Genomic DNA, 20350 nt, shown 5'->3' on the forward strand with positions numbered 1-20350 from the left:
TAATTTTTGCAGACGATGTAGGTCATGTATGGATTGATAGAATGTCACAGAGAAAATAAAGAAATAATCCCCAGTGTTGTATGTCGTGTATACGAACCCCTGTATGAGAAAGAACCTGGTAAACTACAACGACGCATGGTAGAAGTGTCCGTCATCTACACGCTGTTGCAGAACACGTTTGTCAAAACAATTTTGGCAGCTTCTTGAGTCTCATTATGTCTAAGATCTGTGAGTCGTTCTCATCCTTATTGGTGGGCTCCGGAGTACAGGGCGGGGCTGTACACCCCTGTGACGTCACAGAGGAATGGGATCTTTCACTCCTATTACTCACTTCTGTCACTTTCTTTTCTGCAGTCCCTTTACTACTTTCGACACTATCGCCAGGTTGTGTTGGACCTAAACAATATTTCCCCAAATAATCTCTGGTAGCCATGGACAAGTTATTCCAAGTGTAATCCGTGGCTGACAGAGAACTTAGATCAACCGATCCTTTCCTTAGCGAAGTACTCCTGGCTTCTTCTAGAACACTAAATGTTACTGCTCTGTCGCGGCTGTGCTTCTTGTGGTGGCCGCTCATGTGTTGAAGCTCTTGTAGTTGAGTGTCAGTGAGATATTTTAGGTAGGTCTCGCTGAAGACCTCGTCAAGTGTCTCGTCAACGGAGAACGACACATAATTGATGTGAGGATGGTCTGGTATTGCACTCAGTGACACTGATTTGTGCAGCGGCCATTGTCTAGTGGTTGAAGTGTACGGAAGCCTGAAGATAAAAAAAGATTGTTAATTTGTTTGTATCTTTCGGATGACTCTGACGTTGAGTGGATTGCTTTTTGCCAAATGTGCCGACGCGTTGCGCGTTTTCCGAATGTAGGTTTGTAAGTAACAAAGAAATACTATCGGACCCAATCAGAACTCAAGATTTTCTCAGTCGGTTAAGATTCGGACTTGTCGAAACTAATCATCACCAACTCGGAATTGATTAGCAAGCAGTCCGTGCCTTGTGTTTGCTAGGGTACCGCGAATCGTGGCTGTCTAATCTTGGATTAATTCCTTGCAAAATAGGGACCTTACGATCCGGCAACGGCGACGCCAGTGAAAACGTTGCTGAAAAATAGACTTCGCATCCTTTGAAACTTTTTCTTCCTTTTACCAAGTCACCCAGTTACTTGAAAGAAAGGAAATTAGGTTGGAACTGAACAGAGGGGACCGCGTCCGAGTTCAGAGAGAGATTAAAATTCATCGCCTTGCCGTTCCCGTTCTCAAGTCAACTAAAAATTTGGTCAGTTCACGTTGCAGCTGTGCAAGGACGGCTAAGAAATGTACAAAAAAGCGTGATGCACGTGCAGAGTTGTTGTTTTGCTCAAATAAACCTACTGACTTTTCGACGTTCCCGTTGCCGTTACCGTCGTAGTTTCGTAAGGTCCCTAATATGGAGCTCGTGACGACAGGCGAGAACGCTCTATCTATTACAAAATGAACTAATGCAACTCAGGGGCGGATCCACGATTTTTCTTAGGAGGAGTGCACCACTAAGGAATGGCGTAACTGACTGATGACGTAAACAAATTTTAAAAGCGAATACGAAGAAGAAGGCTGTTGACAAGGCAATAACATAATGTGAACTACTGAGAATAAATATCATACATATCTGCATATTTTGCGAAAGCCGCAAAAGGTCATCTCGTGGGGGGCGGGGTGGGCACTCCCTACATCCTCCCCCCAGATCCGCCCCTACAACTCCTCAACATACTAAACTTTAAGTAAATTTTCTCTTACTTTGAAGGTTCTGCGTTGTCCATATCTCCAGTTTCACCATAAGAAGTTTGGATCTTCTGTAATTCTTTCATCGTTGCCGCGACTACTTCCTCGCGTGTTGGCTCGTGCACAGTAACTCGTTCCTTCTCAACAGATTTCTCGGATTCCTTGTGTGAATGAGATTCATCTTCGGCTTGTTGATCAAGGATGGTCTTAACTTGATTCTGAAAATAACACGCCAGGATGAGTATCATTCGTACATGGATACTGATGACTTTTCTTTACCTACTCTGTGTTCCCTTATAAATAGAGATCTTTAGAACCTAAGACGGGGACGACTACGAGTACGAGATTTTCTCAATAGTAAGTATTGCTCGCGCGTGAACCAGCTTCATTTTGGCCGGAAAATATGATAGCCTTCGTCATTCCACTACGAGTTTTAGCTGCCCCCTCCACCGGCTTTCCCAAGTCTAAGAGGGAATTGGGGAACTCGCGAGCACGCGAAACAAGCGAGAAACTCAAATTTCCCCCAGTGATCGCGAGCGACTGGGGACGACGCAGGAGTTTTAGCGAGAATGTCGTAGTGGCCGGAACAAATTATCAAATGTAAGAAGTTTTATCATTTTGCGATCGGGAGAGGGCTTAATCTCCTTCAGTATAAAAAGCCGTACTAACATTATTGGTGAAGAAAAGTAAACTCCTTATCGTATTCGTCCTAAAATCTAAATCCCTCTAATCTCGTAGTGGCGAAAACCAGTCATCTTTGGTAGAAATTTTATCACTTTGCGATCGAGAGAGGGCTTAACCACCTTCAATAAAGAAATAACCGTGCTAACTTTTCTCGCGAAAAAGTACAATGAAGCTTTCCATTTAATCTCGCCCTCGTCGTCTAATCTAAAGGTCTCTAATCACAGGGTAGGGAACAACGAGGGAGGATTATGGAATTCCAGTGAAGGTTGGGTGGTTGGTTGGGGGATGCACTCCTTTAAACCAATAGAGTACTAAAGTGTGACGTCATAAAAATGAAATTTCTGCAATTATGGGATTTGTCAGGGTCTTCTGAAAGAACAATGTCCAAGAGGCCTGCTTGCCAAAAATAAGCATTTGGGGGCAAATTGTCTCTGAGATCGTAGCCCAGTTATACTCAGAAAACTCCATACAAACCCTTCTAATTGTTTTTTGGGTCGACCCAAAAAAAATTTAGAAGTGTTTGTATGGAGTTTTGTAAGTATAACTGGGCTACGATCTCAGAGACAATTTGCCCCCAAATGCTCATTTTTGGCAAGCAGGCCTCTTGGACATTGTTCTTTCAGAATATCCTGACAAATCCCATAATTTCAGAAATTTCATTTTTATGACGTCACACTTTAGTACTCTATTCTGCAGCTCATAGCATCCAAACGTCGTTGCCGTTACACGTTTTCTTGTAGCACACTTTAACTATACAGGCTTTTAAATGTAGCTTTTCGGTGGAAAGCCCGAACAAGCAAAATGCACCAGTCATTCTAACCCTCTGGGTTGCAAGATAGAAAGGTGCAGAGATCGGCAAAACTGATGACAAATGATGAAACATGACGCCCTACCATTTCTACTCACCAATAGATTGTCATAAAATTGACGCTCATTTCTCTCTAGCAGGCTAGCATGGTTTGACTTCAATCGTCTGCTTTCTTCCTCCTCGACAGCACGTTCATTCGCTTCGTCATTTATGGCGTGTGGTTCGCTTCCATCCTGCCTTTTCTCTACAAGAACACTTGCACTTTCGCCTGAGAAATGTATGACAACTCAAAATGTTAAGGTCACAACGTTTTTCCTAGTGAAGAATACCATTGGTAAGACACGCGACCACACGGAAATTCGACATGCCACCCGAGGTGAAATCGAGAATATTGAGACTTAAGTACCATGGGCAAAACACGCGAGACCGCGCGGAAATTCGCGCGACATGCGACCCTTGGTGAGATCGAGAATAGCAAGACAAAGGTAAGGGTCACATTCTTTCTCTTTTCAGTTGCACCACGCAGCACGAATCACAGCATGCATTTTACTTTCACTTTTGTGTATACTAAGTGTTACTCATCAAAGTGTTGCAAAAACAAAAATAATACAAAAAATAACAACAACAACAACGACAACAAAATTAACCCCTTTGGATTTCTGCTCATGTATTCAGGCCAGTTCTTCATAATTATTTTTGCTATCATAACAGCTTACCTAACACAGGACTGGATAAACTCGTTTCCATACGTCCTTGTTTAGCCCGATCAGCGGAACTAGGACTGGTCACACCAGAAGGGCTTTCAACAAAACTGGGAATATCAACTGCATGAAGGGATGAAGCCAGCGTCTGACTAGGGTCGTCAAGTTCTATCACTTGATTGGCTAATTCCTCAGGACTGACCGTTATGTCATGACATTCGGATTCTTTCTGATTGTATTGGCTTGTTTCTTTACTTGACGATGGCAAAGATCTACACATAGAAATAATGACCCAAACTTTCAGGCAACACGCCTCCTTATTCATCAATTAAATATTAATCTGGCACATTAAACAAACGTCATGCACTCTTTGGGCTTTGGCATGAATTTTTTCTTAGAGTTTCCACAAACTTCAAGCATTTACACATTTCTTAGGTAAAATATCTATTTTTCTACCAGTGCAACGTGGACAAAATTCCCAAGAAATCTTGAAAGAAGGTGCAAAACTTGAGTGCGCCAGTAGCGTTGTGTCCAAGTGAGGGGTTTATATTCCGGCTACAGAAAGAACTTTTCAGTGTCCATGGAACATGTGATCCTTATTGACAGTACAAACATTTCAGAGGTACTAGTACTAGCCTCAGAAAACAACCAAAATTTGCGACACTGTCACTGGTTTCGCCGAAGAATAACGTCTGAAGAACGAGCGCAGAAATTCCACACTGATGACGTGCCACTACCCAAATCTGAGTAGTGCTTCTGATTGGTCGTGCCGCGCGGAAAATTTGCTTCAACCAATCAGAAGCACCACCTAGATCTGGATAGTGACACGTCATCAGTATCGAATTTTCTGGCTCGTTCTCAGACGACATTTCGCGCGGAAACCAGTGGTGGCGTCGCGGAATGTCAGCTGTTTGCACAGGCTACAGAGGTAAAAATTGAAACGTTACAAGCTGATTGTTTAAAAAACATTCACATCGTCTGCAGGAAAATTTAAAACATCGAAAAGTAGGCAGCCTTCCTGGTCATTCAATTAAAAATTTATGCCCAAACCTGCTGTTATTCATATCCTTTTCTTTCATGGGTGACGTAGCAGCTGATCTCTTTCCATTTGGCTTTACTGGAGTTCCTATCAACAGACTTGCACCTGTGTTTGTGCATACTGTCACCATGGAAACAGGGGAGTTATCTGTGGGCTTACTGTTACCATGGGAACATTCATTGTGAGGAGTTCTTGGAGGGGTCAGCAAGGGGTTAGCATGGGGGAGTTGTGAATTTTGTTGTTGTAGTAACAGCTTGATCTGCAATGTAAAGGGAATGTTGAGAAGGTCAAAGGCTCTTTCCTAGAAAGAATATGAAGGAGCCCTTCAGGCCAAAAGCTCGGAGGTTGGAAGCCCATGCTGTGAACATTAAGATACCATGCAGTCTGGCATGCATGCTACAGGGTTCCTCATAGGCAAATGATATTCTGCTTACAATAACTTAAAAAGTGCACATGGTGCAAGAACTTCAAATGACCATGTAAATGATCATCATCATCATCATCATCACCATTATCATTAAAGTGATGCCTTATTACCTGGCCTTACCAGTTTCAAATTTGCACTTTATGTACATGTATATGTTACCGTCATTCAAATTCATGCAGAAGCGATTTACTTACTACAAACATTACCTGCTCTTGTAGTTGCCTCAATTGCGCATCCTGTCTCATGAGAAGCTCATAAGGATCTGGCCGTGTCATTTTTCCTGAGCACTTCTGGTTTGCCTGTCTTGTCACAACATCCGCTGTCTCCTTTTTTTCTGGCAGTTTTTCGTCATGTTCTCTGTCAAAAGTGTGTCTATCCGTAACTTTAAATTCCTGTGTTGTTTCACTATGGGCCTGATCCATTCTGCTGTCAGAAGCAGAAACAGTACTGCAGCCTGGCATCTCCTCATGACTGTCTTGTCTACAGATTATAGGCTGGTTTATCCTATCCTCCATGTTTTCAAGATTCCCTCGCCTTGAAACAGATCCCTCTTTTCTTTGTTGCTCCATACACTGAAAAACAACATTTTGTTTTCCATCTTGATCGAAAATTAAACCAGGGTTTCCATTTTTGTCAGCATCTCTGCCTACATCACTTGCGACCCTCTGAGCTTGTTGCAAAGCTTCTTGAGCTTGCATTGTTTCACCGAGCTGAAATTCTAATTCTGTTTCATTCATACTTTTGTTCAGTGTTCCATCTGGTGTATCACCTTCAAAAACTGTTTCCAATACAGGTCTTTGCACTTGGTTGACTGGTAGAGGGCAGCTGTTATGATGTAACTCTTGGCCATCTGAATGTCCAAAAAATTGCCGCTGATCAACATGTCTTTGCCTAGTATTTCCTGCTGGTTGGTTTGGAGGAACAACTTGTTCACTTGAAAAATCGGAAATTACTTTGTCATCCCTACCTTCGTGACTCTGAGGATTACTTCGCATTGTCTGAAATTTACGTCCATTTGTTTGCTGGTTGTTTCTAACATCGGTATGATGCAAAGCATTGGGTCCCTTTGCTGATAGCTGTTTCCCATTCACTTTCGATCTCGAATTACTGTCACTTGTGAAAGATTTTGGTGATCTCCCTTTCACATCACGACCAAGAGCATTCCCTCTTTTTAAAGGAGCTTTCTGAACACCAGAAGAGCCTTGCATTGGAAGAGGCCTCTTGGAGACCTGTTGTTGGTCCATAACATTGTTATTAGCATGATTCGGAGCTAAAATTTGTTTCAAGGGTTCCCTCGATGGTGAATCCTGCCAACCACCATTAGCCCTAAACTGCTTACCATTTTGCTTTTCCTTTGGAAAACCTGGCGACCTTTTCCCTTGATTTCTTACTAAATTATTTTCTTGATTATGTTGGACTCGTTTCAGAGACTGTTTATCAGGCTTTGTTTGTAGTTTCTTTGGATTTGGCTGTGGAAAAATCTGTTGATTTACATATCCCTGCTCTGAAAACTCTCCTGGAATGTGTTCTTCAAAGCTGAGGGACAAGGACGTTTCTGGTACATCTGGTATGAGAAACTGTGAACATGGAAGAAATCATGAATTAATAAATTCAATCCTGATGTTTGTTGTGCCCAGTGTGAGATAAGGGACCATATGAAGCTACGACGGTGACGGCAGTATGAGTCAGTGTCAATACAGCAATAGATTTAATGAGCAAAACAATAACTCTGCGGCTCATTATGCCCTTTTGTGAATTTCTTTGCTGTTCTGTTCACAAACGGGACGTGAAATGGCCAAATTTTAAGTTTACTTGCGAACGGGAACAGCAAGGCGATAAATTCTACCATCTCTATTTGAACTTGGGTGTGGTTCCCCCTCTTCACCTCCAATACAAATTCCCTTCTTTTAAGTAACAAGGCGAATTGGGATAATTGCCAAAATGTGTCAAAGGATATGAAGTTTATTTTTCAAGGACATTGTCGTGGATTTCGCCATAGTCGGATTGTAACCTCCCTAAGCACACTGCAAAACCAGGATATATGCGTTATTGACCAAGGTTCGGTCATCAGCTTAAAAATGCTTCTGCCACATAAAGTCGTCTCGATCCCTAGCCTTACCTGTAAGTTTTGTGGATGGGGAGATGGAGAGGGCCTAGGTTCGGGACTTGGTTCCTCTTCACCCGGACCCTGTGCTGATGAAGTCATTACTTGCTTTTGAAATGAGGAAATTCCACCTTGATATAATCTGAGATAAGACAATTTCTTTTCCTGTCAGTTACATTTTTTCCCCAGAAGAAATCAGAGTTTGAGTACTTACAGATATTGCAGTGACTGAAACTAATAAATATAATATTCCAATATTAGGCTTCTTTGAATACAGCAGCGACAATCAAGTTTTGCCAGAAAGCATCTTAAACCTCAGCAAAGATAAATTATGATTGTTTGACTGAAATTATATCCCAATACAACAGACTCTCACTATTAAGGTTGCTATCTTGCAGTGCTGAGGGTGTCTGTAATCAGTGAGTTGACTCTTTATATAAAAATATAAATTCAACTTGATAACAAGAGAGAGCATGACATATGAGATGAACAAAAGATTTATTATTAATATTTCCTTGAAGGAGTGAAAGGGGGGGTTGCATGATACAGAATTAAGGGTTTTTAATTCTTGTGAAAGGAGAAAATTAGAAATTACTGTATACTGTTTGTATACTGTCCCTCCAGGCCATCTATGAAGTTGAATCAAGAGGTGCCCATAACCCTCTCTGTTAAAACACTATACAAAGGAAATCTGACACAAAGTAAAGAAAAAGCTGATGGCAGGTTACCTTAGTGGTTTATTGTCTATTTCCCACCTCTCCATGGCTTGCTCAAAAAGACTCCTTCCCATTCCCTCAGGAGCAGGGAACAGCTCAAAGCAAAGTGGATCAGAGGAACTGGGACCAGGTGGCTACAATATTAAAGTGATGCATATCGTATTTAACGTAGTCTTTTTTTGAAAAGTTACAGTTTTATATTTACTGCAAATTTCAAATGAGCTTTATCAATGATTAAACTGAACAATATTAGTGCTTTTTTTTCCTCCAGGTCTCGGTCTATAAGCTGTGGTTGTTTTTTAACTGTAAATTAATATCAGTCTTGGGCTCTCTTAATTATGATTGGTGCAATGTTGCCTGCAAAATTAAAAGGAAACAACTGAGAAACAACCGCTACTTTGACCTCAACCAGTACAAATTATCATTGTCATCATCATTATACATGTGCACTATAATTATTTTGGTCCAGTTACTTACAATTTCCAAGTGCAGGTTTTCGTAACAGCTGTAGAACTCAAACATTTTCTGTTCAGGTTGCCCCTGTAACATAGGACAATACTGTCATTCAAGGAAATTCAACCATTATTATTATTATTATTATTATTATTATTATTATTATTATTATTCTAAGGGTGGTGTGGCTTGAGGATTGCAAATACAGATACATGTGCAAACAGGGCTCAGAAAAGTCCTGTCTAGTAGTCCAGCACTAGTAGATTTTATTGCTGAGCAAGTAACTTTTAAAGCTTGCTTGCCCAGTGGACAGGGTGCAGGCGAGTCTTCCTCTATAAACTATATTGCTAACAAGATGAGCCAGAAGTGGCCCTGGGCAAGCAAAATGTGAGATTCGCTTGCGTAAAGAACAAGCTGGAATTCAAGTTTTTAATGAGCCCTACAATATGAAGTTGATTAGTTACCCAAATTGTTTTGAAAGTGATGGTGGTGATGAAGCTTTTTCAACACATTTTTCGTCACAAAAAGTATTATAGTGTGGTTGAAATGAGAGATACTGTATCTATTCTGTGAGGTAAATGAAATATCCCCAATGATAGTTACCAAGTCCATGCAGCACTCCCAGAATTCAGGTGTTGGCTTTACAGGAGAGTACAGGAGAAGCAAAAATGAATTAGGAGGAGCAAACACTCTGTAAAAGAAAAAAAGCAGAGCAGCATTCATCATTAACCATGCAGGAAGGTCAGGGAGAAAGCAAAATTATGTCAAAAAATAGTTACGGATTTTAATTGATAAGAAAGCTTATTAAGACTCTGGCAAACTGCTGACACGTACCCCACCCATCCCAAAGCCTCAAGAGAGAATTTGATGTTCAAAGTAAGTTAGGGGGAAGGGATAAACTTAACATTAAAGAGTTTACCACGATCTTAAACTGATCATGTTAAAAGGGATTTATGTTAAAAGGGATTTAAAACTGCGCTTGCATTTAGGTTTATGTTATTAAGTAATAGAGTACTAAAGTGATGACGTCATAAAAATGAAATTTCTGAAATTATGGGATTTGTCAGGATATTCTAAAAGAACAATGTCCAAGAGGCCTACTTGCCAAAAATGAGCATTTGGGGGCAAATTGTCTCTGAGATCGTAGCCCAGTTATACTCAGAAAACTCCATACAAACCCTTCTAATTTTTTTTTGGGTCGACCCAAAAAAAATTTAGAAGGGTTTGTATGGAGTTTTGTAAGCATAACTGGGCTACGATCTCAGAGACAATTTGCCCCCAAATGCCCATTTTTGGCAAGTAGGCCTCTTGGACATTGTTCTTTCAGAATATCCTGACAAATTCCATAATTTCAGAAATTTCATTTTTATGACGTCACACTTTAGTACTCTATAACCAAAACATTTTAATTCATTTTGTAAGAGCCTGTGCTATGAATAAGAGACTCTCTTTGTTTTGCTTAAGTTATGTAAGCCATGTCCAAAGTCTAAGCATGTTTAAGTGTGTGTGTGTGTTTTTTTTTCCATAAAGCAAATCTAACTCCTTGAACCATCTGGTACATACCTTTGCTGGATGGCAGTTGAAAAGATGAAGCGCAGGCAGCAAGCCCATATAAAAGGATGATGAATGCTGTAAGTTCCACTCACCCAACTAAAGAGAAAGTATGTGACAAAAAAAAATCTGGATCATTACACATTTCTGGGGAACTGCCCACCTACCCCTCCCCTAAGCCAACATTTTGCCCTTACTGCTCACTTAGGGCAAAATGTTGGCTTAGGGGAGAGGTAGGTGGGTAGCTGTTTCCCAGAAATGTATAACAATCCAAAAATCTCATAGAATAATAATTATGCTTATTTAATCTTTTTGCCAGTCTCAATTTCACTTTTTCATTTCAAGTGCAGGGAAAAATTGTCACTCCCTACTCTCACATCAATTGAGAAAATCAGTCACCACAATCATACAAGAAAAGTTGAGCAAGTTTGCTTTTAATTAGTTTACTATGGTGGTGATCATTTTGTTAACAGAATAAACTTTTTTCAGTCTGTCATTTTATCGCCATTAAAAGTGTAGAAAGTGCAAAATAAATCCTTTGTCTCGTGAACCCCCCTTCTCTCCACTCAAATTCCCAAAATTAATATCAATATTGTTGTTGTTGTTATTAATATTATTATTAGTAGTAGTAGTAGTAGTAGTAGTAGTAGTAGTAGTAGTAGTAGTAGTAGCTGTGGTGGTGGTGGCGGCAGCGGCGGCAGCAGTGGCGGTGGCGGCGGTGGTGGTGGTGGTGGTAGTAGTTGGTAGTGGTGGAAGCAGACTTCATCAAATTGAAACTTTACAATGCTACAGCAAAAAAGTATAAACTACAAACTGTGGCAGGGTGTTACATACATTCCAAGAAGAGGCAAAGAGAAAGCCTTTGGATCTGATTCTAACAGCAACAGCAACTTCCGAGTGTGATCCATTGTTAAGTATCTACAACATAATCCAGAGATAGTAGTTAAGTTGAAAAACACTTAACCATTAACAAAAATTTGCATTTAAAAATGACATAAAAGTGGAAAATAAAACAAGGGACTCACAGTTATACTCACCCATTTTTTGGCATTCCCTGCACCTCACTTAGTCTCAAGGGACCTGATAGATTCCTAGCAAGCGCTGTGGGAATGATGGGCACAGGTGCGACCGGAATGGCTTGAATTTGTGTTGCCATAGTGATGGTGCCACCTTAAAATTATCAAAACAGATAGATAGACAAGTCTTAACACAAGAAGGAAAACAAGACTGTGCTAGTCTTGGTGCAAACCTGTATTGTAAAGGACAATAGGCCAGGTACACAGGAGTTCTCCTTTCCAGAAAATTTATAAGGAAGAAGAAAAACAATTCAAGTAGGCAACAACAAAAGGCACTCCAGGGTGTAAGGGTAGAAAAAGGGAATTTTTCCCTTCCAAACTTGCAGCTTTTTATGTTAGCTCTACTCTAATATTTTTTGGTTGTTGTTGTTGAGGAACAAAGCAACAGATTTATTAGCCTCCTTAATTTTGTTTTAACTATGAGTAACCAGTTCTTCAGTGATGACTACAGACAGTAGTTTTCAGCAGACGCTGGTGCTGCCAGAGATTAACTTTATATTTAGAAACAAAAAATGAGTACGGGTCCTTACAGTTCACATTGATTATGATCTCATCATCATTTCCATGCGAATGACAAGACACTTTCAGGCTCACAAGATGAGATAAGTTGACAGGTTCCTGGCTACTTATTGTTCCGAAAAGAACCTGAAAGGCTTTGTAAAATTCATCTTCTGTGTGCATCACTGCATTGTCTGCTCCACTTAGTCCTTGAATGAACTATAAAAAAAGCAACAACATGGGCAACAGGGTTAACCCTTTAAACCTTAAAATCAAAATTACATGTAAAACTCTCCTTTGTTGCCCCTATTCATTTCCTACAGAAGTAGTGAGGAGAACATGATAAAATATTAAACAAATACATCTTGTGTGATCATGTCCTTAATTCTCATGACCACTCTGTCTTACATAGCATTGCTATTACAAGGAGAAATTTGATGCTGATCACTCAAGATTAGGGTTTAAAGGGTTAATTAATATACTATTTTTTCAAGTACACTTTTTAAATCTATTAGTGACTCAAGTTTGCCATGAACTAGAAGTGTGGTGATTCAGTTTCAAAAATAACAAATAAAATATAACTTACAGATATGGGTACAATATGATCTCCTGGGACAACTGTTGTTGGGACTTTTCTCTTGACTTTTCGTGAACCTAGAATGATTTCAAAGAGAAGCTTTTAAGGCATGTCACGTACATGTACACTGTACATGAATAGGGTGCTATCACAGATTAAACAAAACCTTCAGTAAGTGAAAACATTTCAAAATAACCATTAATATTATTACAGAAAATCAGTGCTGCAGTGACAAACTGTTTCATGTACCCATACATATTATTTCCATGTTGTTAAGCGACACAGTGTATGCAAGTTACAATGTACCTTAAACTGTTATCATAAATTTTAATAGTAAGTTTATACTGAACAAAATAACAACAACAAAAATCCTTACCACTGTTTACCAGCACTTCCCTTCCTGGATCAAATCTGTCAACAGTAACATCAACACAGTCTTCTCCTGAAGAGCAATGATTTGCCTTTTAAACACAACATTTATAAATTCATACATGTAGCTGTAATATCAATGGATTTTCTTGCTGAGCAAGTAACTTTTAAAGCTCACTTAGCTTGTCCAATGCCCAGGCAGATGCAAGTCATTCTTAACGAATTGTAGTAAAGAGGAGCAAAAAGTGGGCCCAGACAAGCAAAATGTCACTGTGAGAAATGCTTGCCCATCGGATTCACATTTTTTTATTGCAGGCCTGGGTACGATTAATGATGACAATAGGTGTGTATAACGTGGACCTTTACAAACCTTCTGCCCAGATGTCATGAAGTGTATATAAAATAGCTTTAAAAGTTGTTTTCTCAAGAAACAGGCCAGTCACTTGAAACATGAACAGCAAACATGCACTCAGCACTATCTCAGTTTAGCAATTCAGGAATCAAGGGTTCAGTATTGAGTGTATGAGAAACTTTCTTTAGTTAATACTTACCTGAGTCAACAGAGATGCTTCCAACCAAAAAGCACTCAAAGGAAGACTTGGTTTGACTGACATGCCTTTGGGCCAGCCGTAGAGTTTTTTCATTGATATATAGTCTCACATTCCTAGAAAAATTGCCAGAAGTAAAACTAATAAAAAGTTCACTAGCAATGCATTAGAGAGGTCATGAGTAGTCTGTGTAAATAAATCAATTAACCTATCAGAAAAGTTTATTGGCTAGGATTTCCTTATTGATAAACTTCAGATTTAATTGACATTTTCTGGCCATTCAGCATATTCTGCATGTTGTATTTTGGGGCTACTTTATTTATATGCAAAATGGAATGCCACACAAATGGGTTAAGATTCATGCATATATATGATAGTAAAGGCTGGTTTTCACTAGTGATGGAGTACATTGGAGTTGGAGTCGTAACCGGAGTCGTAAAAGGGTTATGACCTGGTGAAAATCAGAAGTCGGAGCTGTAAGCAAAGTCATAAGCACGACGGAATCGGAGTCAGAAGAATCAGAACATTTCTTTTTCTTCCGACTCTGCTTATGACTCTGTTACTTACATTCTTTATGATCTAGTGAAAACCAGATTGTTGGTGTCGGAAGTAGTAGCGGAAGGATGAACCAATCACAATGCACGTTCCCATGCTTTGTGATTGGTTTAGTTCTTCCGCTTCTGCTTCCAACTCAAACCATCTGCTTGTCACTACATCATAAGCGGACCTTAAGCAACAGAGTCGTAAACAGAATCAAAATGCTGTTTTCACTAGACCATAACCTATACGCTTCTGAGTACAATTAGTGAAAACCAGCCTTAATAGTCTAATGAATTTGATGAGGTACATGTAGTGGTGATCTGTATAAGTAACTTTTTTGTACTTATTCATCTTTTACACTCACTTACCAGCTGAGCAATCAGGCCCAGGCAAGTTGTCTTTTACATTACAAAAACTGTAAACTGAGAGAGGTACACAAACTGCTGGAACCCTGACTATCAATAATAATGTAGCACTAACCTCTTTGTTGTCAAATGGAGTGTTTCAGACTCCCCTTGGGCAGTTCTGTTCCTGATAAAAATCAATAAAAGTATTTATTTAATACAGGTCACATGCTTTACTGATTTTCAAACTGTTTCCTCTCCATCTATTATGGATAGTCACTAAGGCTATCAAGTAACTTGTCCATCCCAAACTACTGGATGGGACTTTTTTCGAGCCCTGTTACATGTACATCTTTCTTGCATTATTTTTTTCCATTTTTACAGCAATGACAACAAGCTCTGACAAAGATTACATATTACTTTAAATGCATCTTTATGGTTCACTATCAGTAATATTTACCAAAGTACTGATGGAGTTGCTGGAAAATTTAAAGGTTCTACAGTGATGCCATTTCTTTGCATTCTGAAAAAAAATATATTCAATTAAATTTTGTTGTTTTATGACAGATGGCAGGGTTAGATTGGGCTAGAACGTGACCTTGCAAGTTCTTCATGTTCTAGACTTGTACCACCCTGCACACAGAGCCTTTTTTGTATTCTTCTTAATCAAGAAGGAGAGAAAAGTAGGCACTACCTGAATCACCTTTGAAGCCAATGCAGCCCAAACTTCTGGACCAATCAATCTTGTTCTCTCTCATAAAACTGTTTTTGTAGTGTGAGCATCTGTTTATTGATAAATCGATGGTCATAACCGAGCCTGCTGTATCAAACACACAGTTAACAGGCCTGGGTTCAAAATTATTAACCTCGCAACATGTCGTGCTTGCTCAACAAAGATCTTACTTTATTCTGAATGAGTCTTTATCCAGTACGCCAAAATCCAGCAAGTAAAAGAAAGGCTCTGCTGGCAGGGTAGACTTGCACCTGCATTAGTCCCCTTTTTCCTTCCCTTTCAAATACAGTGGCACCTCCATGTGCGACCACCTATCCAAAACATCAAACTTTTCCCAGACAAAGCCTTAAATTTGAAGCCTATAGTAAATGACCATTTCCTGTAAGCGAACGCGACCACTTTTGAGGCCTGGGAGTTTAATGATTTTTCATTGTTTTTAACCTCTTGTTGGTGACCACCTTATGCATTCTCTGATCTCCATGTTTGCTGTGCACCATGCTACTTAGAATATGTGAAGAACTTAAGTAACAACATGGAACTACACATGGCGTAGCTTAGAAATTGTGTGCAATAAATAATATTATCTTCCACAAAGTTAGGATGTTCCCAAACCTCTTCTCAGGAGAGACCCTTGTGGTATGATTCTTGTAAGTGACCGCCTCCACTAAGCGACCACTAAGTCGTTTCAATACAAGCTTGTTCAAGCGAGTGGCAAATAGTTTCACGTACTTGGCTTAAAGAACAAAGGATATTCACCCAAAATGTTATTCTTGTTCATGCACGAACTATAGCTGAAATGAACAAAATTTTTGTGACATTTCATCGCCTGAGCTCGTATCAAAACGATCGGTCTCCAATTTTTTATTGTTTTATGAAAGACATTAAAATAATGTTGAAGGTGAAAATTCTATTCATGTCAAAATGCTTTTGACCAAGGTTTATTCTGCTGTTTATTACATAGTCACCTTAAATATTCTTGACCTTCTGATGAAGTTGCCACATCTTTTTTGCCAGCAAAAAAAGATGACAATTGGCCTGCTGGTACTTGTCTGTTGACACACGTCATTTCTTAACAAAATCAAAATGAAAAGGAAAAGGTAAAGAGAAAAATTATTGGTTACAGAGAGAAAAAAAGGGGAAACACACAGAAATAATATTATAATATATTCTGAACTTCTTATAACAACTGATCCCTCTGGATCTCCAGAATTTTCATTTGAATTGAAGTACAGTAGACTCTTGTCTGATCTGAGATTATAAAAGTCACGGATCGAGAGTAGAATTTTGCCCAGATTTTGAGTGTACAGTAAAATGACACGATTTGAGAAAACCTTCATTCAAGACTGTATTAGACAGCTTCTATATAAACGTAACTTTAATAAGCCTAACTACATGAAAGCAGGTACTTCTATGTAAAGCTCGCTTGCGCATGGATCCGAAATCGGCATGATCTATGCAACACGAGATTCGAGATTGTGTGTACGATGGCAGCGCAAACAACATCATCAAGGGAATATTGTAGTCGTTATTTAGTTATCGTAACACTCATTAACTATTTACATCGTTGCCTACATTACAGAGAGGTCTTTTTCTGTTTTTGTGGGTAATAACGTAAACTTGCATGTTGATTTCCAGGCATCACGATCAAAACAATCGTCAATCGTGATCGTAGCTCAACAATACCATGCGTTGCTATTGCCCTGTGCTAGCAGGGAATAACCCTGTCTAAGGGGTTGTATAAACTCTTCTGTAACCCTATAACTTACTTTTACAGAAGTGGATTCATCCTAGCTTTAAATCAGCGGAGAATTTGAACAGCTTCTTCGAACTGTTGATGTTGAGAGATGCCGCGCAAATTTTCATAAGAAATGTGTCGAGTGTTTTCATTGGTTGTCTGATGCCCAATCAACGGTTAGTTTGCATTTTCATCCCTTCCTTCACCATATGACGTCACTGGTGCTATCTTTGCGAGCTTTCAAGGACTCACAACTCACATGCTGGTTTTCCTTTAGTTAAAAATGGTTTATTGCAGCGCCTTCAATTGCAATAACGATGGAAAAAAGATGAAGCAACTGAGCTTTTTTCAGTTTCCATCTGATGAGAAATATCGTCAAATCTGGAAAGAGAAAGTGAGACGATTGAATTGGGAACCAAACAAGAATTCGAGATTGTGCTCGGCGCATTTTGAGCCACACTGTTATGCCACTCATCCGAAAGTTTTCGAGTCTCTGGGCATACCAAAGCCGAAAAAGGTATTATTGAAGCACGATGCTATTCCAACGATCTTTGATTACGAAGACAGGTCGACGAAACCGAAAAGCGAAGCTTGTGAACGGAAGCACGAGGAATCGAAGAAATCAGCGTCTAACAAGGGACGGAAAATGTTGGAGGTACAAATGTAGCAGTATGTAGATGCTTGCACTTAAGAAGTGTCACGTTGTAGCGGTTTTTCGCGCTTTTTTGCACTATATATTGTTTTCAGCTATTTCAATGAGTATCAAGACGTTTTTTGTTCATTTTTGCTTGCTTGGTCTCTAGTCGTAGTGTGGACCACATCACCTGGTCGATCCTGGTCGATCTTTACAGAGCTTTAGCTCATAAAACTTCTAAAATACATTTCATATAGCTTTACATGTCGAATGATCTCTTCGTTAAAGAGGCAAATCAATGTTTTGTTTTGCCACCAATAAACTGCACTACTCACCTTTGACGGGCAGAAATCTTGTACGTATTTTTTTCGACAAACATTTTCGAGACCATGAGCTTTTGCAACTATAAATAGCATTAGCTACGTCATACGCCGATTGAGCCCATACATAGATACTGGCGTAAGATTAGTTATATTAGTGTAATGAGAAGTTGATCCAAATCATGACTTTGGTGACCAGTTTCTCACAATGCTGTCATCAAGCAGTTGCATTTGAAGAAATGTAAGATTGACTGTAACATTTTTTCCCCCCAGGTAATAGACTTCAGTTCTCTCTTGGATGATTATTTAAAGGGTCTTCAATCTGAAGAAGACCTGAGCTCATCTGGTGCTAAAAAAGGTGCTTTATATATATACATTTGGTTCCTTTAAAATCCCTTGTTAAGTCCTTCCTCCCCATCTGCAAATTAAGGAGAAAGCTACTACTTAACAATGGTCGGGGGGGGTACTCCCTTAGGAGAGGCTAATAGGGATGTGCCGCTGGATGGGGTCGCATTTTCACGTCTGGATTGACTATAATGGGGTTGCATTTTCAATAGAGTTACTAGAATGGGGTCACAATTAATCTTCGGATTTTTGTGGTAAGTAGAAATTCAAAATGGGAAGATTCTTGGTTAAAATAATCAGAAAGTTGTTGTTTATTAAATTTAACAATAAGCTCGCATTGGCGTTATTACATTCCGCTGCTTGAAACTACATTTGGTATTAAGGTAGATGCATAAATAGGAAGTGACTAAGTTGGGATCGCGAGCATTACATTAATTTCCCAAAAAGTGACTAAGATTGGGTCTATAATAAAATTATTGGCGAAAAAATAGACAAAATAGACTATAATGGGGTAGGGGCTCTGAGAGTCCAGTGGCACATACCCAGCAAACATTAACCCAAGTATCCCCCCTTCCCCGGGTACAACGGCCACTTTGGGGACAGCGAAAGGTGGCCATGGTAGAGAGGTTCAAACAAGAGTCAATGTATGGACTGTCCGCCCAAAAAAGTGGCCATTGTAGAGAGTTTGCTGTTGTGGAGAGGTGGTCATCAGTGGAGGTTCGACTGTAAATCCTCATGTCTTGCAATATGGTCTTTAACTTGAGGAGACCTGTAAAAACTGAAAGATAATTAATTTTCAGGCCCGGGTTGCTTGAAGCATGGTTAGTGCTATTAAACCAGCGTTAAATACCATGGAAACCTATACATTTTGATACCTCTTAACCAACGGTTAGCGCTAACCAGGCTTCGAGCAACCCATCCCAGAATGTTTGTGAAGGTACATTTTTTGATGCACTCATCACTTTTAGTTTTGATAAGAGCTTGTATTCATGTAATAAGGGAGTATTTAAAAAGATAAACATGTTCAACCAGGTTTTAAAACTGACATCCAAAGTTATTTTTATTTTTTATTTTTGCAGGTTCTGATGAGCTGGTGAATGAAATTGTTCCAAGTTCTTCTCCATGTGAGGTAATGATGAAGTGTTGTAACAAGAAAAGTTTGCTGAAGTTCTGTTAGGATAAATTCCAACAAGCGAGCCTTAAACTAGTAATAATAAGTTACTGAGTGTGGGTGACAACAATCGAAGGTCAAAAACGCTTTTGCTCTAACGCTTGCAAGTTTCACGTGACTGATGGTCAAAACGTGCGTGATCAGATTACGAGTGACTCAGACAGGAGGCCCAACACGAGTGATCAAATTGCATTCTGTGTATTCCATTCATTCTTAGTGGAAGTCCAAACGAATGGTGGCTACATATTTATGGTGCATGTGTAATATTAAATAACACCTGGAGATTAGGATTGTAGGCTCCTCTGGTCACCCACAAACATCATCATACACAAAGGACAGCAAGCCTGCGCAGCAGGTACTATGAAAGAGTGAGGGGACTTCCTCTCCCTTCACATGTTTCTCCTTCAATTCCGTAGTCATTGCTTTAAGTCCCTATTTTCGAGACAGTACAGAACTTGTAATTAATCAGCATTACTTTACATGAAATGTCCCAGCAAGGCTGTGCTCTAGCAGAGCCTGGTAGCCCCTGGCGCCTAACTTTTGTTCTCGGGACTAGAAAATCTTAGCTTTTTCATAGAAATCATATGCTGGGCACCAGTTGGATTTCGCAAGTTCAGAGCACTGGGCTCCCTTCAATTTTTGTTAGAGCACAGCCTTGCCCAAAATTCGGAAAATTTTTATGGAGCCTATGTTTTGTAAAAATTATTTTATTTTCTGTATTAAAATATTATTCTTATATTTAGTAGTTAGGTTGGTAGTATTTTAATCAGTGTCCCCCATATAAAGTAGTTCCTATGAGGTCAGCTAGAAGACTGTAGACACCTAAGTGAAGTCCATCATCATCATCATACTTGCACGTCCGTACTTTCTTGTACCAATTATGTCCTAGCTCTATGCAAGCTATAATTATGTTTTTACGATTAAACCATGAGTACATTTGTCTCTTAGGGTGGTGATAAATTTGTCCTGCTTCTCAACAAGCCTTTACCAGAAGAAATTGATGAAATTGAGCGTTCTCTGTTGTGTGTCCGTTTTGGCATTGCACATGTTGTCCCTGTTACCCTATGGGAAGAACAAGTTATCAGAGGGGAACACATACCAAGTAAGTGATGCACGAAGGTTTCGTGGATTTTTTAAAGCTGGGGTCAATTTATTAAACCTTTTACAAGTGTAATTTGAAAGTGTATCCATTGTTTTAGAGCCTGAAATCAATAGCCA

At 39.5% G+C, this 20350-nt stretch overlaps 2 protein-coding genes across 2 annotated transcripts in view; one reads left to right on the top strand and one right to left on the bottom strand.

Moving 5' to 3' along the window:
* Positions 1-44: 44 nt before the first annotated feature.
* Positions 45-15996, bottom strand: LOC140953629 (uncharacterized). Its single transcript, XM_073403047.1, has 20 exons — positions 15893-15996; positions 14655-14717; positions 14331-14381; positions 13314-13426; positions 12770-12835; positions 12403-12470; positions 11849-12035; positions 11280-11412; positions 11077-11160; positions 10255-10341; positions 9295-9382; positions 8716-8778; positions 8251-8372; positions 7538-7664; positions 5625-6995; positions 5003-5250; positions 3968-4224; positions 3350-3519; positions 1775-1977; positions 45-758 (listed from the first exon to the last, which is right to left on the bottom strand). Exons 1-20 carry the CDS (start codon positions 15991-15993, stop codon positions 182-184), a joined length of 4179 nt encoding a protein of 1392 aa, XP_073259148.1. The 5' UTR covers positions 15994-15996; the 3' UTR covers positions 45-181.
* Positions 15997-16923: 927 nt separating this feature from the next.
* Positions 16924-20350, top strand: part of LOC140921552 (uncharacterized) — a 27611-nt gene continuing 24184 nt past the window's right edge. The window contains exons 1-4 of the mRNA XM_073371555.1: positions 16924-17317; positions 17890-17974; positions 19041-19090; positions 20081-20234. Coding sequence (XP_073227656.1) covers positions 16946-17317; positions 17890-17974; positions 19041-19090; positions 20081-20234 — 661 coding nt within the window. The 5' untranslated portion in view covers positions 16924-16945. The remainder of the gene's footprint in view (positions 17318-17889; positions 17975-19040; positions 19091-20080; positions 20235-20350) is intronic.

The sequence above is a fragment of the Porites lutea genome, chromosome 12 (assembly GCF_958299795.1).
Source record: "Porites lutea chromosome 12, jaPorLute2.1, whole genome shotgun sequence".
NCBI classification, from domain to species: Eukaryota; Metazoa; Cnidaria; class Anthozoa; order Scleractinia; family Poritidae; genus Porites; species Porites lutea.